The sequence below is a fragment of the Hyperolius riggenbachi genome, chromosome 1 (assembly GCF_040937935.1).
Source record: "Hyperolius riggenbachi isolate aHypRig1 chromosome 1, aHypRig1.pri, whole genome shotgun sequence".
Taxonomy (NCBI): Eukaryota; Metazoa; Chordata; class Amphibia; order Anura; family Hyperoliidae; genus Hyperolius; species Hyperolius riggenbachi.
The window spans coordinates 95959072-95977889 of record NC_090646.1 but is presented as its reverse complement, the minus strand read 5'-3'; the positions used below and the strand labels follow the sequence as shown (position 1 = coordinate 95977889).

The 18818-nt window shown below is 43.8% G+C and overlaps 1 protein-coding gene across 2 annotated transcripts in view; it reads right to left on the bottom strand.

Annotated features, from left to right (window-relative positions):
- The window catches only part of EVC2 (EvC ciliary complex subunit 2), a 167990-nt gene that overhangs the window by 4670 nt on the left and 144502 nt on the right, over positions 1 to 18818 (bottom strand). For both annotated transcript variants that reach the window (XM_068277224.1, XM_068277233.1), the window contains exons 19-21: positions 17364 to 17451; positions 15246 to 15442; positions 12955 to 13053 (exon numbers count right to left, since the gene is read on the bottom strand). In XM_068277224.1, the coding sequence (XP_068133325.1) occupies positions 12955 to 13053; positions 15246 to 15442; positions 17364 to 17451 (384 nt within the window). The remainder of the gene's footprint in view (positions 1 to 12954; positions 13054 to 15245; positions 15443 to 17363; positions 17452 to 18818) is intronic.

Below are 18818 nucleotides of genomic sequence, written 5' to 3'. Positions count from 1 at the left end.
CTCTGCTGTTGAAGCTCTGCTCTGAAATTGATCTATCAGTGACATTTTACCTACCTAGAACAAATGTTCATCTTGTTAATAAGTAATATTGTATTTACTTACCTCAGCACAGTATAGGATGTGTGGGGCCCCCCTCCTCCCCCTACCACCACCAGGCACCCGTCTGTAATGCCGGCGATAGGACTGTGGCTCATCTCATCCTTTACAATAACGTTGTCCGATTGCTCAAACTGCTAATAGTGAATTATGGACCAGGGAGTCAACCAGCCTGCACCTGGATCCCTAAGGCCCAGTTCCTATTGGCAGTGACAGCAACTGACTGACTGTGAATTTACTGTCTTACTGAGAATTCATTATCTTACGATCCCCATGTTTTTCTGCCCTATGCCTTGACAAAGGGGACCTTACTGGCCCTGGAACGATTGTCTGTTATACGGTCAGATGTATATAGTGTGTGTGATGGAACAATAAAAGTTATTTGAGTTTCAGCAAGTATGTGTGCTGATCCCTCTTTTGGACTTTGGATTGCCTAGGAACCCAGCACCAGAATCCACCCCATACACGTGTGCGGTACTTTCGCATGGATTCAGATCATACCATTAGATCATTCCTTTATAACATACAAGCTCTGTCTTTGTACACGGTTTGTACCCCAATTTTTTTGTTAATCATTGCTTTATTAAAGAGAAACATTAAGTGACATGTGATAATATAATAGACATGTGTATGTACAGTGGCAAACATACAAATAACTAGGATATGTTGCTGTTCTTTTTATGAAAGAGTTAATATTCAGCTATGCAACTGACAGTTTTCTACAGTAAGGACCTAGTTGACTATAGCATGACCATCACTGAGAAGGAATTTCAGCCATAAAGCTCTTTCTTGCAAGAGAACAGCTTCGAAGTGCAGGGGATAAATAAAATAAGGTCAATCGTTCATAGATTTTAGCTCACTGGAATACAAAACACTATGTCAATGAGCAGAGGCAAAGCAATAAAGCTACTTATTAAGTTTTTAAAGGGCAACTGAAGTGAGAAGAATTTTAAGGCTGCCATATTTATTTATCTTTAAAAATACCAGATGCTTTTGGCTGCAGTAGTGTCTGAATAACACCAGAAACAAGCATGCAGCTAATCTTGTCAGATCTGACAATAATGTCAGAAACACCTAATCTGCTGCATGCCTGTTCAGGGTCTATGGCTGAAAGTATTAAAGGCTCAGCAGGACAGCCAGGTAACTGGTATTGCTTTAAAGAGACTCTGAAGCGAGAATAAATCTCGCTTCAGAGCTCATAGTTAGCAGGGGCATGCGTGCCCCTGCTAAACCGCCGCAATAGCGCCGCTAAACGGGGGTCCCTTGACCCCCAAACCCCCCACTGCGACACTTGGTCGCAGACTTGGTCGCTCCTGGAGGCAGGGCTAACGGCTGGAGCCCTGCCTCCAGTCGCGTCTATCAGCCGCGCATCGCCGCCTCTCCCCCGCCCCTCTCAGTGAAGGAAGACTGAGAGGGGCAAGGGAGAGGCGGAGATACGCGCTGACAGACGCGCGTGGGGCAGGGCTGCGGCGGTTAGCCCTGCCCCAACCAGGAAGCGCTCCCCCGCATTACGGAGGGGATTTGGGGGTGAAGGGACCCCCGTTAAGCCGCGCTATAGCGGCGTTTTAGCAAGGGCACACATGCCCCTGCTAACTCTGAGGTCTGAAGCGAGATTTATTCTCGCTTCAGTCTCTCTTTAAAGGATATACATATGGCAGCCTCCATATCCCTCTCACTTCAGTTGTCCTTTAAACATAACATAGAACTCTGCGATATCTATAAAAAAAAGTCATTTTTAGAAGTCGTAAGATAGGTAAATACAATTGTTTATTCTATCGGTTTATTTTCACTTAAAGAGAAACTCCGACCAAGAATTGAACTTAATCCCAATCAGTAGCTGATACCGGGCTTGATTTACTAAGAGGTGCTAACCTACTTAGCACGTCTAAAGTCTTAAGGCGCGCTAACCAGGGTGCTAAGTAGGTTAGCACCGGATTTCTCAATCAGATCGCGCGTAAAGCTTTGCGCGCAAAGTTTTACGCGCGCAAAGTTCTATGCGCGCGCTAAGTCCCATAGGCTTTAATGGGCACTTCGCGCGGAGCGCCCTGCGCTCTGTGCAGTGCGCGCGCAAAACTTTGCGCGCGATACTTTGCGCACGATCACTACTTCTCACATTTCAACTGAGTTTAGACGTGCTAAGGGCCAGTGCTAAAGTTAGCACCGTTTTGTAAATCAAGCCCACCCCCTTTTACATGAGAAATCTATTCCTTTTCACAAACAGACCATCAGGGGGCGCTGTATGACTGATATTGTGGTGAAACCCCTCTCACAAGAAGCTCTGAGTACCGAGGTACTTCTGGCAGTTTCCTGTCTGTGAACCCTGTTGCATTGTGGGAAATAACTGTTTACAGCTGTTTCCAACTGCCAAAAACAGCAAGCAGCTGCTACATCCCCTGCCAGCAGTAAAAATGTCACCATGTAATAAATGTCAGAATATAAATCAGGGATTTAAAAGATTTTACAACGGGCAAACACTGACTAAATCATTTATACATAATTATTGTAAAAATGAAGCACTTTTTTTTTATTACATTATTTTCACTGGAGTTCCTCTTTAAGGTTCTCTTTAAGAATCCTGACACATGTAAACTGGTGAATCCTATTTCAAACTCCCTTTAATATGTGTCCTTCGGTATGGAGTTCAGATATTCATAAGCAGCTTCGTAGTGTCATAGCCAAGGGCCACTGCACACAGCAATAATGGAACAACAAGGACTTGGAGCTGCCTCCGCTGTTCCATTACAGAAAGCAGCATCCAATTCACAAGTGTTAATGGATGCTGTGGGCAAGTCATGTGATGCCGAGGCACCAACTCCGATATGTAATGGAATGCATGCAGCACATCAAATTATCTGTCTTCACACATTACTGCTCTTCCCTCTGCTATATTTCATGCCGTGGGGAGTATAAATTGATCCAGGGTTTGCCTGCGCACTGATCCGTCATCCGAACGAAAGGGCTTTTTCACCCAAATTTAACCTTTAAAAGTTCTATGTACTCCGTAATCACTTTCCTTTTTTAACCTTTAAGTTGTAGTCACAGTTTTAACCCCTCCATGACTGCTGTTATTTTTAATAATTTGACATTTTGCAGCATTGAGGGAATCATATTACTTTTACCAAACCAGTTTGATGGCACTAGAACCTTTTGAATTCACTAATATTTACAAAAAAAGACTTTAAAGAGAGTATAAAGCCTTAACAAATATCTCTTTTTACTTGCCAGTCCTCTTCATCAATAAGATCATAGCTAAAACGCCGCTTTCCCGTGGCAGAACGATGTCTTTATACCGCCCAAATCCCCATGGGCAAAATTCAGGGATCGCTTCCTGGTAGAGGTAGAGCTTTGTGCATTAGCTCTGCCTCTGCTGGAGTCAATCTCCACCGATCTTCGCCTCTCCCCGCCCCTCTCAGTCTTCTTTCACTGATAATGCACACCTACTAATTATGCAAATTATCCCTTTCCGCCCTTGTTAAGCCAAGCAAGCATCCAGAACCGCTGGTTTATAGCAAGCCTATAGCTTTAAGTTTTACACAGCCATATCAAACCCACATGTAGACAGCCTGTTTCGGACTTTTGGTCCTCATCAGTACATGGCAGGGATTGATAAGGCTGTATGAAATAGGCTTGCTATAAACCAGCGGTTCTGGATGCTTGCTTGGTTTAACAAGGGCGGAAAGGGATAATTTGCATATTTAGTAGGTGTGCATTGTGGGTAACCACAAATGTTCATTTATAACTGAATTATTGCAAATTTCCTTCTGTTTTAAGAAGGCAATTACACCAAGCTTTGCTTTTTTAGTAGGAGGGCTTTTTGGTTCCTTTCATCCCCCTATACATTCCCAGTAGTTTGGGTCACCCTGAGCTGCTTGGTTACTCTGTTCTTTCACTGAGAGGGGCGGGGAGAGGCGGAGAACAGCGGAGATTAACTGGACTTAGAAAGCCGTGGAATTTTGGGGGGTACAAAAACATCGTTCTGCTGTGGGAATGCAGCGTTTCAGCTATGATCTTATTGCTGACGAGGACTGGCAAGTAAAAAGAGTTATTTTAAGGCTTCACTCTTTTTAAAGCAAGTATGAAGCCCAAAATAAACACGACATGTACCATGTTCACTTAAAAAGGTATAATGACTTCACAAGGGTTTTTTGTTTAACTCGCCCTCCGAGACCCGGTATGGGTCGATTGTCTGCACTTAGCCCCGCCCCCTTACAGACAAGAGCTGTGGCGCTTCCCTGGCACACTCTTCCTCCAATACAGAGAATGCAATGGAGCTTGTCTATAAGGATGCGTTGTTAAGCACCGGAAGTGAGCCCACATTGAGTCTCGGAAAGTGAGCTAAGCAAAAACTTTGGTTACAAAATCACATACTTACCTAATAAGAGGGAAGCATCTGGATCCTAATGAGGCTTTCCTCGCAATCCTCCATTCCCTAGTTGCTGCTTGTGGACCTTCCAAAGATTAAGTTGGCTTGTTGGCAATCTGATCGGGGTGCGCTCCTCCTCTGCGTCTGCACGAGTACGGCCGTAACAACATAGTAAGTTGGAGCAATTCCAGGGAATGGTTCCATGCTACTATGAAGGTGTGGCTGTGCTCTTGCCAGAAGAGGAGCATGCCCCCGATCAGCTGGAGGAGAGCCAGCAGCAGAGGATGCTATGGGAAGCCTTCTTAGGATCCAAAGGCCTTTCTCTTCTTAACCACTTGCCGACCGCACGCTTATACCGTGCGTCAGCAAAGTGGCAGCTGCAGGACCAGCGACGCAGTACTGCGTCGCCAGCTGCTGGCTGATTAATCAGGAAGCAGCCGCTCGCGCGAGCGGCTGCTTCCTGTCAATTCACGGCGGGGGGCTCTGTGAATAGCCTGCGGGCCGCCGATGGCGGCTCAAAGGCTAAATGTAAACACAAGCGGAAATAATCCGCTTTGTTTACATTGTACGGCGCTGCTGCGCAGCAGCGCCGTAAGGCAGATCGGTTTGTCCGGCCAATCAGCGGCCGGGGATCGCCGCCATGTGACAGGGGACGTCCTGTCACTGGCTGCACAGGACGGATAGCGTCCTGTGCAGCCCGGATCACTGGGCATGACAGGTAGGAGAGGGAGGGGGGGGGGAATTTCGCCGCGGAGGGGGGCTTTGAGGTGCCACCCCCCCGCAACATGCCTGCAGGCAGGAGCGATCAGACCCCCCCTGCACATCATCCCCATAGGGGGGGAAAAAAGGGGGGCGATCTGATCGCTCTGCGTGCAACCTGATCTGTGCTGGGGGCTGCAGAGCCCACCCAGCACAGATCTCAACAAACAGCGCTGGTCCTTAAGGGGGGGGGTAAAGGGTGGGTCCTCAAGTGGTTAAAGAGGAACGCCATTAAAAATACGTAATGAACAAAAGTGCTTAATTTTTACAATAATTACAGTATGTATAAATGATTTAGTCAGGATTTGCCCATTGTAAAATCTTTCCTCTCCCTGATTTACATTCTGACATTTATCACATGGCGACCTTTTTTTTTTAGTGCAGGCAGGTGATGTCAGTGGAAGTAGCTGCTGCTCACTTTTTTGTCAGTTGGAAACAGCTGTTATTTCCCACAATGCAACAAGGCTCCCACAGTGTGATGTCAGTACCTCAGTGCTGTGAGGCGCTGACATCACACTGTGGGAGGGGTTTCACCACAATATCAACCATACAGAGCCCCCTGATAATCCGTTTGTGAAAAGGAAAATGTTTTCTCAAGGAAAAAGGGGTATCAGCTACTGATTGGGATGAAGTTCAATTCTTGGTTACGGTTTCTCTATAAGCATGTGTTTATGAACCCAAGCTTTGGCTCAGGTTCTCTTTAAGCAGCACAGCTCTATAGGATGGCGTGGAGGTTCACAGCAAAAATTGTAAAACGCATCATCAAAGTGACATTAAAGAGAACCCGAGGTGGGTTTGAAGAATATTATCTGCATACAGAGGCTGGATCTGACTATACAGCCCAGCCTCTGTTGCTATCCCAAACCCCCCTAAGGTCCGCCTGCACTCTGCAATCCCTCATAAATCACAGCCACGCTGCTGACAAACAGCTTGTCAGAGCTGGCTGTGTTTATCTCTATAGTGTCAGTCTGCTGCTCTCCCCGCCTCCTGCAGAACTCCAGTCCCCGCCTGCATCCCTTCCCTCCCTGCTGATTGGAGGGAAGGGACAGGGACCGGAGCTATGCGGGAGGCGGGGGAGCAGCTGAGACTGACACTACAGATGTAAACACAGCCTCAGGCTGTGATTTATGGGGGATTGCAGAGTGCAGGGGGACCTTAGGGGGGTTTGGGATAGCAACAGAGGCTGGGCTGTATAGGCAGATCCAGCCTCTGTAAGCAGATAACATTATTTAAAGGAAAACTTAAGTCAACTGTAAAAAATGAGATTTACTCACCTGGGGCTTCCCTCAGCCCCCAGCAGCCGATCGGTGCCCTCGCAGCCCCGCTCTGACGCTCCAGGACCCGCCGGCGAGCACTTCCGGTTTGGCCATCACCGGCCGACAGGCATGGGAACGCGAGTGATTGTTCGCGTTCCCAGCCTGTATATCGCCCCCTATGCTGCTATTGCGACCAGCTGGCCGCAATAGCAGCATAGGGGGCGATATACAGGCTGGGAATGCGAACAATCACTCGCGTTCCCATGCCTGTCGGCCGGTGATGGCCAAACCGGAAGTGCTCGCCGGCGGGTCCTGGAGCGTCAGAGCGGGGCTGCGAGGGCACCGATCGGCTGCTGGGGGCTGAGGGAAGCCCCAGGTGAGTAAATCTCATTTTTTACAGTTGACTTAAGTTTTCCTTTAAACACACCTCGGGTTCTCTTTAAGACAGGAGTGGCAAGCTGAACAAAACAGACTGACAGCGCTACATAATGAAAAACCGTGCTAGCCTCAGAATAAATAAAAAAAATGTGAGCAGTTAAAACTGTCCAGACAAAGCATTTTATTAAAACGACTGAGCTGGGAACTTATTAAATCTTTTAATAGGGAAATATGCAGTAACCCTGACAAGAATGAGCTTGAGGAAAATGCAAATTAGAAGATCCTATGAAAGACTGCTGTATTCAAGGACAAACGTAGTCTATGGAAGGAATATCAAGCCAAAAGGCAATTACAGCCTACATTCAGGCACACTAGGGAGAGGACAGGCTCTCCTACTCCCAGCAAATAACTGGATGCCCCTTATAGGAAATGGCAACAGTGTATTAGATTCCACTGTTCAGAGTATAGAGACTGGCATCTCTAGAAGCCAGCATACCGGTTGTCTTGGATGTACCAAACACCCAACAGCATTAAACTGAATCTCGGTGGGAAAAAAGGTATCTTTCAAGCAGTGGTATTACCTACCTGTATTATAAAAAGCATCTATCACCAGGATCACGGGGAAGGGGGGGGGGGGGGGGGGGAGTTTATTAGGGTATTAGGGCTAGAAACAGCTTGTCACAGTGATTCTATCTACTCTTGTTCTTTTTAGGGTATTTATGTGCTTCAAGTAAAGTCTCCCACCACCCCTTCTAGGCTCATGGACCAGCTTAGAGTGTGATGATGTCACTAAATCACCCTGACCCCCTTACCTTCTTGAAAATCTGAGAGATTTCCTCGGACGTATCCTTTACTGCCACAGCGCTGCAAAGATTGTGCTATGTAAATACTAAATATAATAATAATAATTAACCTTGCTGGGTAGACTTAAACTTGAGTAAATAAAACAATCCAACTGAACGAGAACTTGAGGTGGGGTTCTAAGAATATCTGTACACAGAGGCTGGGTCTGCCGATACTGCCCAGCCTCTGTTGCTATCTCAACCCCCCCAAATTTCCCCTGCGCTCTGCTGTTCCCCATAAATCAAAGCCGCGCTGTCGACACGCAGCGGGCTGTGTTTACCTCTGTACTGTCACTCTCGCCGCTCCCCCACAGGGTATTGGGAACAGCTCAAAACCTTTGAGCACTCAAAACTTTCTATCACAGAGCATGATGACAGTAGCCCGATCAATTGACTAAAAACGGTCTGGCACTTCCATTGAAGTTATAGTTTATTTCAAGACAACAACCAAGAAGCTAATGTTGTCTTGAAATAAACTATGTCAAAGGCAGTGCCAATTTTTTGTAGACTGGTTGTGGTGGGAGGTATCATCCTCCAGTATTAGCTGAGCACCCAAGTACTGTGGCCATTAGTGAGACAAGACAACTTTCACTACTACTAGTAGTCCCAGGAGGAAACATACGGTCAGCTAAGTTTCACACTATTGATTCCCTGTAGACAGTGCCAAGCAGTTGGGAGGAGGCAGAGTGGGACTGATTGGACATGTGAGTAAACTCTGTTTTACCTGATAACTGTGCTGATGATAGTTCAATGCGGTGTGTACCATAATTTAACACATTAATGAGAGTCTAGACTGTACCAGTGAGTCTTACTTCAAGAGGACCTCCAGGCCGATATACAAAAACTTGCAGCCTTGCAAGCCTCAGAGAAAAAAGGAAAGGCGGGGCCAGGAGCTGGAAATGGAGTGATGCGGGGTCTTCAGGACAGTTCACAGGACTTCACACTGCAGGTAAATATAACTGGTTCTTACAGCAAGGCTGCAAGTTTTTGTATATCAGCCTGGAGGTCCTCTTTAAAGAGGCACTGTAGTGACATGTAGTAGAATTCAGCGAATTATTCAGGATACCCACTCTTATGGTAATTTTCCTGGTTTCAGCATGAGAAACACTTCCTATATCTATATATTGCTGTATATTAATATGTAACTCCACCATCCCAGTGATGTTCAGCCTAGGCGGTTTAGCTGTGTGGAATTCTCCCCCGCTGGGAGCCCAGTCATAGATTCCTCTGGCTTTGGAACTGTCAGTAAAGGAATATTCCGGAGAGATCAGCTGACAGCAATAAAGACGCCACCACCTGTGATAAATTTCTCGATGTAAATCAGAGTGAGGAAATATTTTACAACGGGGAAACACTATTTTATAAATAAAGTTTTCTTTCTACAGTTCCTTGTTATTATTTAGTATTTATATAGCGCCGACATGTTCCACAGCGCTGTACAGAATGTATTGTCTTGTCACTTTACTGTACCCCACAGGGGCTCACAATCGAATCCCTCCTATTTGTGTCTATGTATGTATAGTGTAATGTATGTATCACAGTCTAGAGCCAATTTAGGGAGAAGCCAATTAACTTATCTGTATGTATTTGGGATTTGGGAGGAAACTGGAGTGCCTGGAGGAGACTCACACAGACATGGGGAGAACATACAGTACATCTCTGTGCAGATAGTGCCCTGGTTGCGATTCGAACCGGGGACCCAGCGCTGCAAGGCAAATGTACTAACCACTACGCCACTGTGCTGTCCTTGTTAACCATAATCTGGTGGTCTCTATGACGCGAGTGATGAACAGCCATCTAGCAGCACACAATGGAGCGGCTTCCAGTGGGAGGGTTAAGAATGAGAATAATGTGCTCACCCCTCTGGGTCTCTTGCTGGTGCATTGTGGATGCTGTACACACACTAGAACCATTTAACATGTGTACAAAGTCAGCCGAGTCTTATGACGATTTGATGTTCTAACATCATCCTACTGTACATACTTGCAGGTCTCAGAATCAAAAAGTATAAGAAGACAAGGAGATCAGCATCACAGCCAGGCATTTAGTGCTTACCAGCAACAGTGGCAGCCATGTTTCTTTCCTGACACGTTTACTAAAAAAACTGATTTGCAAATGGGCATTTGGTAAGAAACAGAATGCTCATTCTTAAATTGTTCTAACAGTGACCGTTGGCATGCCGACAAATCTGTGGAACATTTACACTCCCTGCCATATTGACAAATAAAACAGTAATGGTATCCTGTGGAAAGATTTACAACTGTTTGAGGTTGTAAATGATAAAAAGACTCATAAAACTGCCACATATGAAAGTAGCTTGACAGGAATGTAATAAAAAAAAAAAAAAAAAGATTTTGGTATGTGACCATTATAAACAACAGAACAGAAAACAAAAAAAAAAAGAAGAAATGGGCAGAAAAATAGACAGCCTCTGCAGGGGTCCTTCAAGCCTCACACAGAGCTGAAGTTCAAAAAGCTGTGGCAAGTAAATGACAGCTTAGAGATCCATTCTTGTGAGGAAAAACATGAAGATTCCGATTATGACAAATGCCAGATGGGGAATGATTCTCTTTAAAGCTAAATCTGTGCTACACATCAGCAGTTCTCAGGGCCGAACCTATCATGAAGCCACCTGAAGCATATGATTCAGATGGCACAGGAGAAGACAGGGCACTGGTATTTGTGCTCCACTACGGCCATTTTGGTATTTAGATAAGGTAGAGAGACTTTGGGCTGGACCAGAACTCTAGGTCTTACTCAGCATAATTAATGAACTTTATATGGGGTGGGTCATAATCATGAGTAGTAGAAAAGCCTTCGGGCCTCTTTTAGTCCCCTATACTTCCTTAGCGGTTTTGTGTCACCCCGAGCTGCTTGGTTACTCTATTGTACTGGTCCAAACATTTAGGATACATGGCAGCAGTTGATGGGTTAAGGAGGAAGTTAGTGAGGGTGGGGTCAGTGGGGGTTGCAGATGGAGTAGGTTATTGTAGAAGAAGGCTTCATTTTTATTTTTTGTTTTTTTTTCTTTTCCTTTCTTTTTTCTCTTTTTTTAAACAGTTTTTTTTTATTATATTGATGTTGATAAAAATATAAATATGGATCTCTAGTCATATATTATTACATTCTATGCTAATTCAGGCACCGATATTGACAGTAGTATACATGTCATGATATAAGATAATTAGCTTTGTTTTACGATACATAGAGTATCTAAATTGTATACACTGTTTGCAGCTTATACTGTATTTTATATTGTGTATTTGCATCTTTAAAATTAAAATTTCAATAAAAATATTGGAACAGTATGATACTGTACGGATTGTGTTTGTATTGTTTGCACTGATCATGTTTGCACTTTCCTTACAACCCTGACAAAGCCCCATCTTGGGATGAAACATGTATGGTATTATTGTGTATTTAACTTTAGACATACTGTAGGAATAGCACCTACCTGATTATATATTACGGTATATACAAGAACTTTTCTTGGATTTTCCCCGTCTCATCTGCAAAAATACACTCAGAATTTTAAGTGCACTTAAACTGAGAGGGATGTGGATGTTTCCTTTTAAACAATACCAGTTGCCTGGCAGTCCTGTTGTTCTCTTTGGCTGCAGTAGTGGCTGAATCATACAACTTAAACAAGCATACTGCTAATCCAGTCTGACATCAGTCAGATCACCTGATCTGCATGCGTGTTCAGGGGCTGTGGCTAAAACTGTTAGAGACACAGGATCAGCATGATAGTCAGGCAACTGGTATTATTTAAAAAGAAAAAAAAAACATATCCTTCTCAGTTTAGCTTCACTTTAAAGGATACCCAAGGTGACATGTGACATGATGAATAGACATGGGTATGTAGCATAGCAGACAAATAACTATGCTGTGCTCCTTTTTTTCTTTCTCTGCTAGAAAGAGTTAAAACTCAGGTATGTATGGCAAGTGTCCTGACAGGAAGTACAGTGTGACCCTCACTGATAAGAAATTCCAACTATAAAACACTTTCCTAGCAGAACATGGCTTCTGAGAGCAGGAAAGAGATAAAAAGGGCCAATAGTTCATAGATTTTAGCTCTGCCATACTTCAATGAATGTGTCATTGAGCAAAAACAATAAAACAGTTAAAACTTTGAAAAGTAGATTTAAACATAAAATAAAGCTGTGGAAAATCTTAAAAAGTCATTTTTAAGGAGAAGGAAGATAGATAGAATCGTTTATTTCATTAGTTTATTTTCGCCTCGGGTGTCCTTTAAACTATTTCACCCAACACCCTTGTGTGCAGTTGGAGCATTACGCTGGGTACACACGTTGTGATTTCCCGCTCGATCCGCAGGATCGATTCGATTATTTCCGACATATTCGATCGGGTTTCGATCGATACAGCCGTTGAGTTTGCATACTTAACATGCAAAATTGACGGCTGTATCGATCGAAACCTGATTGAACATGTCGGAAATAATCGATCGATCCCGCGGATCGAGCGGGAAATTGCAACGTGTGTACCCAGCATTAGACTGGTAGCCCCTTTTGAAAGCTAATGGGGGATATAATTGATTCAATGTTCTCTATGAAGCAGAGCGAGCTGGGTAAAAAGTTGAAATATAAGTAAACAGAGATCTCAATGGGTGGCAGGTTGCTTAGTGGATAGCACTCTCGCCTTGCAGAGCTTGGTCCCCAGGTCATATCCTAGCCAGGGCTTTATCTACAAAACATGCAGATAAGTTAATTGGCTTCCCTCTAGATTGGCCCTAGACTATGACAGACATATGACTATGGGAGGGATTACATTGTGAGCTCCTCTGAGGGACAGTTAGTGACAAGACAATATACTTTGTACAGCGCTGCAGAATATGTCGGTGCTATATAAATACTAAATAATAAAAATAATCTTTGCACTTTATTATCACTATAGTTTCCTGTGAGGGGTATGGTAGTCAGTATGTACGTGGTATTTCTGCTGGATCATTGCGTAAAAAAAAGAAAAAGAAAAAAATTGTCCTATTTTTCTGTATTCGTGAGGAGAGCACAATGTTTTCTTTGGATCTCTATAATGCTGTGCGTACTTTGGAAAAAAACACATATCTCAGACAAAACCGGTCTATTGACAAAGATAATAACCTGCCATTACCTGACATCTGCTGCATCTAGAAAGTAGGCAAACCATTATACTAAAGAGGAGCTGTATGATTATAAAGCTGTACAGCACTACTGGCATTGCTGCCTGCGCTGCACGGATGGTAAATGTATTCAGTTCTGACCTTCTCTTTTTTCTGGGGGAAAGCACATTTTTCTCTTCCTCTGAGCTGGTCAACCTTTCCCTGAGACGCTTCTCCATGGCTGTCCACTGCTCTGGTCTCCTAGAGAAGAACATTGAAACGTAAAGTCAGACAGCCGCAACCACACATGCTAAGCAGAGGTGCCGTTTCACTGTCAGTATATATATTTTTATAAAACATTTTCATGAATAATACAAGATTACTTTATCATACTGTTCTATTCATCCCGCTGCAAAAACTGGGCTCAGTGAAGTTGCCCTTATACAATCAGCACAAATAAAAATTCTATCATGTTTGGTTAGTGCTGTTTGCACCACAAGCATAAAGTTTTGAGCTGCCTTTGTTTTGAAGATAATAGCATTTTGCTCCCCAGATGATGTCATCACCCCCCCCCCCCCCCCCAAAAAAAAAAAAAAAAAAACGGCAAATAGATGTGAAGCCAGTTGGTTGCTGCAAAAATCATCGTCCTATAGTTTTTGAGATGGTAAAGTTTTTATAAAAGTCAAACGTTTACTCACCCCACCCCCTTAGTGCACATCCAGGTGAACTTTTGCCCTTTACAAAAACATGAATATATTTTGGAAACTATTAAAGACAGAACAGCGTTTTTGCAGCACAAATGTGCACAAATGTAGCACTATCCAACCATATCGATTTTGTGTGTGTGTGAAGGGTGACTGTCTGAAGAAAAATGAATTGCTGTTACCTATGTTGTCAGCATAGCTAGATGACACTTATCCATGGTTTGTATAAAGACAATGTAGAGTATGTATGGTTGGGGGATGCTTAAAGGACTACCACCCAAAATTATATAATTTAAAACACGTGTCTGCATACATATATGATGCACATTTGTCCCAGAGTAAAATGCGCTACAAACGACTTCTTCCTATGTCACTGCTACTTTCAGTAGGCAGTAAAAATCTGACTTTTAAGGTTAGGCGTCATGCGGGTCTTTTCACCACTTAAGGACCACAGGCTTACTCCCCCCTAGTGACCAGGTGACTTTTTACAATTCAGTGCTCTGCAGCTTTAAAAGCTCGCTGCTTTCTACAATTGAGTACACAAATTAATCTGCCCTCCTTTTTTTGCCACCAACAGAGCTTTCAGTTAGTGGCATCTGATTGCTGCAGCAGTTTTTATTGTAATTAATGTTTTTATTAAATTATTAAAACATTGGTTTATTGTCTTTGAATTATTCCCTCCCTCCCCCAAAGAGCCAATCCTTATGATCTCATTTCATAGGCATCAGCCTATGAGAGGGATCGTTCTGTGAGCCAATCTGTGATGTTCTGTGATCGTTCTGTGAGCTTAGTGACAGAGCTGTCCCCCGTACAGCGCTGCAGGAGACCGCAGCACCGTACAAGTAAATAACAGCTGCCAGCCACGATCGCGGGCTGGCACACTGATCACGGAGCTCTGCGCCTCTGAGGGGGGCGATCGCGCAACCACCTGCTGCTCTTGACGGTTTTCGGCGTTTTGGCGGTCCTGGGGCTACCACTGAGCGGGCGCCGATCGGTGTTAGGCGGTCGCAGAGTGGTTAAGGTTAGACATTGTGGTGGTGGAGGGCTGGTGATTAAGGTTAGGTATTGGTCATGGGGGTGGTGGTTAGGGTCAGTAGAAGGAGGGGTCACTGTGAGAATAGGGTTAGGTTTAGCTGCAGTAAAATATCAGTAACATTTACTGATATTTTACCATCAGAATTATCACTGCAAAATAGTAGAACATCGGTAACATTTCCGATATTCTACCATCGGCTATTACTGGGCACCCTTTTTGCACGTACATACTCTGGCGAGGAACTGAATTATGCTAATAGACAGATAATAGATGCACAGATAACACAAGTGCTGCCACTAAGTGCTCACAAGGGACTAGCAGAACATTTCTTCCTAAAAGCTGGACTTTAATTCTACCAACCAGCCTGGTTTGCAGTACAGAAACCTGATTTTATCTACGCGCACACACTTCATTTCTCCCAGTTTTCAGGCAGCAGTCTGTCATGTTATCAGGTTTTCCTGTGAGTCTGAACACAGCTGATGTACAGAGCTGGTAATGCACTTCAATGGCACGCGGCGGTCCCAGGTGAATCCCACTCTGTTAAAAGGGTAATTCAAAGTTGATGCTCAGAGGAAAGAGCGGGCAGACCATTATTGTTTCTCGTTAGAGATCCTGCAGGAGTGTTGACATTGTGTTATCAGCCCAAGGATTTTTCACCCCTGAAACAATCAGCAGCTCCTGGATTCTGCTGGCTGAAATTAACATGCACTTACCTCTTCCTGCAGCTGTCAGCCCCATCATCGTTGCTGACAGTTTCTGTAACTCTGTCTGAATATTTATGGCCCAGCGACTGGAGTAGGGAAGAGATCTCGCTCTCCGAGCTTGCAGGAAGCAATAGGCTGAGCACTCGCTGAAGCATGCCCTCTGGTACCAGGGATCGTTTAGCCAGATAAGCTGCCAATCGGATGTCCTGGGGAAAGTTAATGGCACCGTGTCAAGCACTTGCTGTCACATAGCATTAACCATCACTTGTTAGTCTGGGTGACAAGAGTGAACAGCGAGAGAATGGAGAATAAACAGCAGACTGAGGACTAGTTACAGCCTAGTTTACATGTGTCTCATGTTCTGTACTTAATGCCCAACTAGACCAAGAATGGAACATGGATCATCCTCAAAGCAATCAAATTGATTAGTGTGAGGTTACAAGTATCACCTTTGGATATGAACTCTTCATTTTGTAGCTGTACTTGCCTGCAGCTATGCTTCTGTCCTCACAGGCATAAAGGTCCATAGCCACAGTTTTTTAAAACGATTTTGCCCCAAGTATGATTGCTTCACGCAACATCGCATTATCATTGTATAACAAAACTTAGTATAAAGACAGACGACGAACCACGATTCTTCGCTTTGAACGACTGTCATAACGGGATCAAGTTGCTAACCACGAAATACAACAAACAAAATAACTTCATTAGCTACCAGTATTTTATACAAAAAAATGTTGTGCTTCATTAAAGTGAATCTGAAGGGAAACTTAAAGGAAAAAATAGAGCGGGAAGGCTCTGGGTCCTACAGAGTCTACTCGTTCTCTTCCATCCACAGCAGGCTTCTCGCTTAAAATCTCCTGCCGCGGGAGACTTTGGCAGTCTTCAGAAGCACTTGGGCTTTCAAAGACGGGCGGCTCTGTACTGTGCACGCGCCAGTGAGGGTGCTCGCACGTGCGTAGCATGGAGCAGTCCGTGTTCGGAAGCCTGAGTGATTCCGAAGACTGCCAATCTCCACCGAAGGGAAAGAGAGCAGTCTACGACCCATGGGTGGTAGACTGCTAATGGGGGAGCCTGTGGGGGTAGAGGACATCGGGAGGAGAACAGAAAGGCTCTATAGGACCTAGAGCCTTCCCTCTCCTTAGTTAAGTATCTGTTTCTTGTTTTAAAATTTTCCTTCAGATTCCCTTTACTACCAATAGAGGTTTTTAAAATTAGAAGTAAAATAACATAAATCTAGCAAGAGGATCAGGTGTAAAGTAGCTAGCAGCCTTAAAAATGAATCAGCTCCTGTTCCCTCCATCCACTAGAGGCTACTGCTTAGACACAGCACATGGACTGTTTGTTAAAGGAACACTATCAAACCAAGTGTTCTAAAATGACAATGTACAAATAATGTCAAAGTAGCTGTATAAACATTTTCCTACTTTTCATGTTAAATATCAGAGGCAAAAGCTTTAATTCATTGTGTGTGGATTTTAGCTACATTTGGAATGTTTCATTTGCAGAGGTAAATCTCTGCAGTCTGGCATGCTAAGAACAGTGTAATATTGAAGCAGAGTTATTTGAAAAGCCTATCAGGTGTCAGGTTTCACATACAAATGTTTATGTTGCACATAAGTTACATTTCCTCTGCTTTCTGCAGACACAGGCAGCGGCTGAGAGCTTTCTCACACACACAGGGTTAACAGATGAAGTGTGAAGGAATTCCCCCTCTCCTCATGGTTCACTCTGCCACTGAAGTGTGAAAGGAACTTGATAACCGCAAACAAAGAGATAAGAATTCAAATTTATATACCAGGACTTAAAAGCACTTCCCAAACAATTCCAATCTCAATTGAAAAAAAAACATGTTGATCGAAAGTGTTCCTTTAATAAAGATAATAGAGAGTTTTCCTCCCCCCAGCAACCTCTATAGACCACAGCAAGCGAGGGTGAACTCTAGCAATCCTGGGTTCCCTTCTAAGTGGAAATGTGGGATTTGTGTAAACAGTGGACTTCTGTCCTGTTATTAGTTTAAAGTGAATCTATTTCCTCTTGCATTTTTCTCTTCAGGACCAATTCATCTAAAATATTGCACTTTTTGCCTTTCCTGTCCCTCGTCATATAATCACACTGATCCATTACCTGCTCATGCAGCCTTTGCATGTTACACATCTGGGCTCTCTCCTCTTGCTCTTCAGCCATTGCACACTCCATCTCTTCTCTCTGCATTCTAAAAAGAACCATAAATAAGTAAATGCGATCCCCTGTAGCATATGTGACCTCTGCTCATCTGTCTGTACGTTGCAGCGTACAATGAAGTATGTGAGGACGATCCCTGGGGGAACACACACTGACAGACCGATCAAGAAGATGCTTTTAATGCTTCTAAAAATGTCCACAAGTGGAAGCGTGTAAGTGCAGATTTGATGGAACTGTCAGCTAAGAGTCTAAACCCCAGGAACTATAACCATCTCTGTTTCCTCGCATGTAGACTAAAGATGTCTCTAATGGATCTCTAGCCCATTCTCAGCTTACACCAGACCGCTGTTTTTGTGGATTTCCCAGCATGACCGCAGGCAGAATCAGGATGAGATTTTCTGACACTCACATCTACTATGTATGTGAACAAAGCTTTCTGGTCCATATCCGCCTGGGTTCAATATGCACTATAGGTGAGGACAGATTTCGGAACAACAAACTCCATGAACATCCGTATTAAAGCGGATCTGAACTCAGAATTTCCTCTCTGCTCTAAAAGATAAACATCAGCATAATAACCTTTAAAGAAAAACATTTCTTTGTTACAGCGGATACAAAAGCAGCTTGTCTACTTCCTGCTTTCATGGGAGCAGAGATATGGTTAACATCCTCTGTTTACAAATTAGCTACTCTGCCAAGGCAGCCAGCTGACACATCTGAGAGATCAAATTACAACTAGTGATTAGTCACCGATGAGAGGGAATTAAACAGGCTAAACTCTCTAAATACATACAGGGTGCATTTCTCTATGTTTTCCTTCTATCCTGTGCAAGAGTTCAGGTCCACTTTAACCACTTCGCATCCAGATCTTGTTTCCCCTTATCGACCAGAGCAGTTTGGACATTTTATCTATGTCTCTATTTAATCAGCAATAACTTTATTCCTACTTATGACACCTAAATAAAATATATATCTTTTTTTTTCAAGACTAACTAGGCTTTCATTGTATGGCATTTTTCCCCTCAAACTATTTTGTTTTCTATGCATTTTAATAGGAAAAGAGGAAAACAAATAGGAAAAAACTCATTATTTCTCAATTTCACCAATATATTTGCTTTCACCAATTAGTGCTGCAGCAGATACTGCCAGAGGTTTTGCACAGGAGCAAGCCCAATCAAACACAGCACTGCTTCAGCTACAGGACATAAATTTATGTCCTCGTGGCTTGGATGAAGTCACAGAGGACGTAGATATACTGTAGGATAGGATCTGTATGGAGAACACCAGGGATGCTACGGAGAAGTGCCCCTAGTAAATGGCACATGCCATACCTGCACCCCTGTAGATACGCCTCTGCTGGTATAAGGTGCTAGACCAGGTAAACAACATAGATCAGGA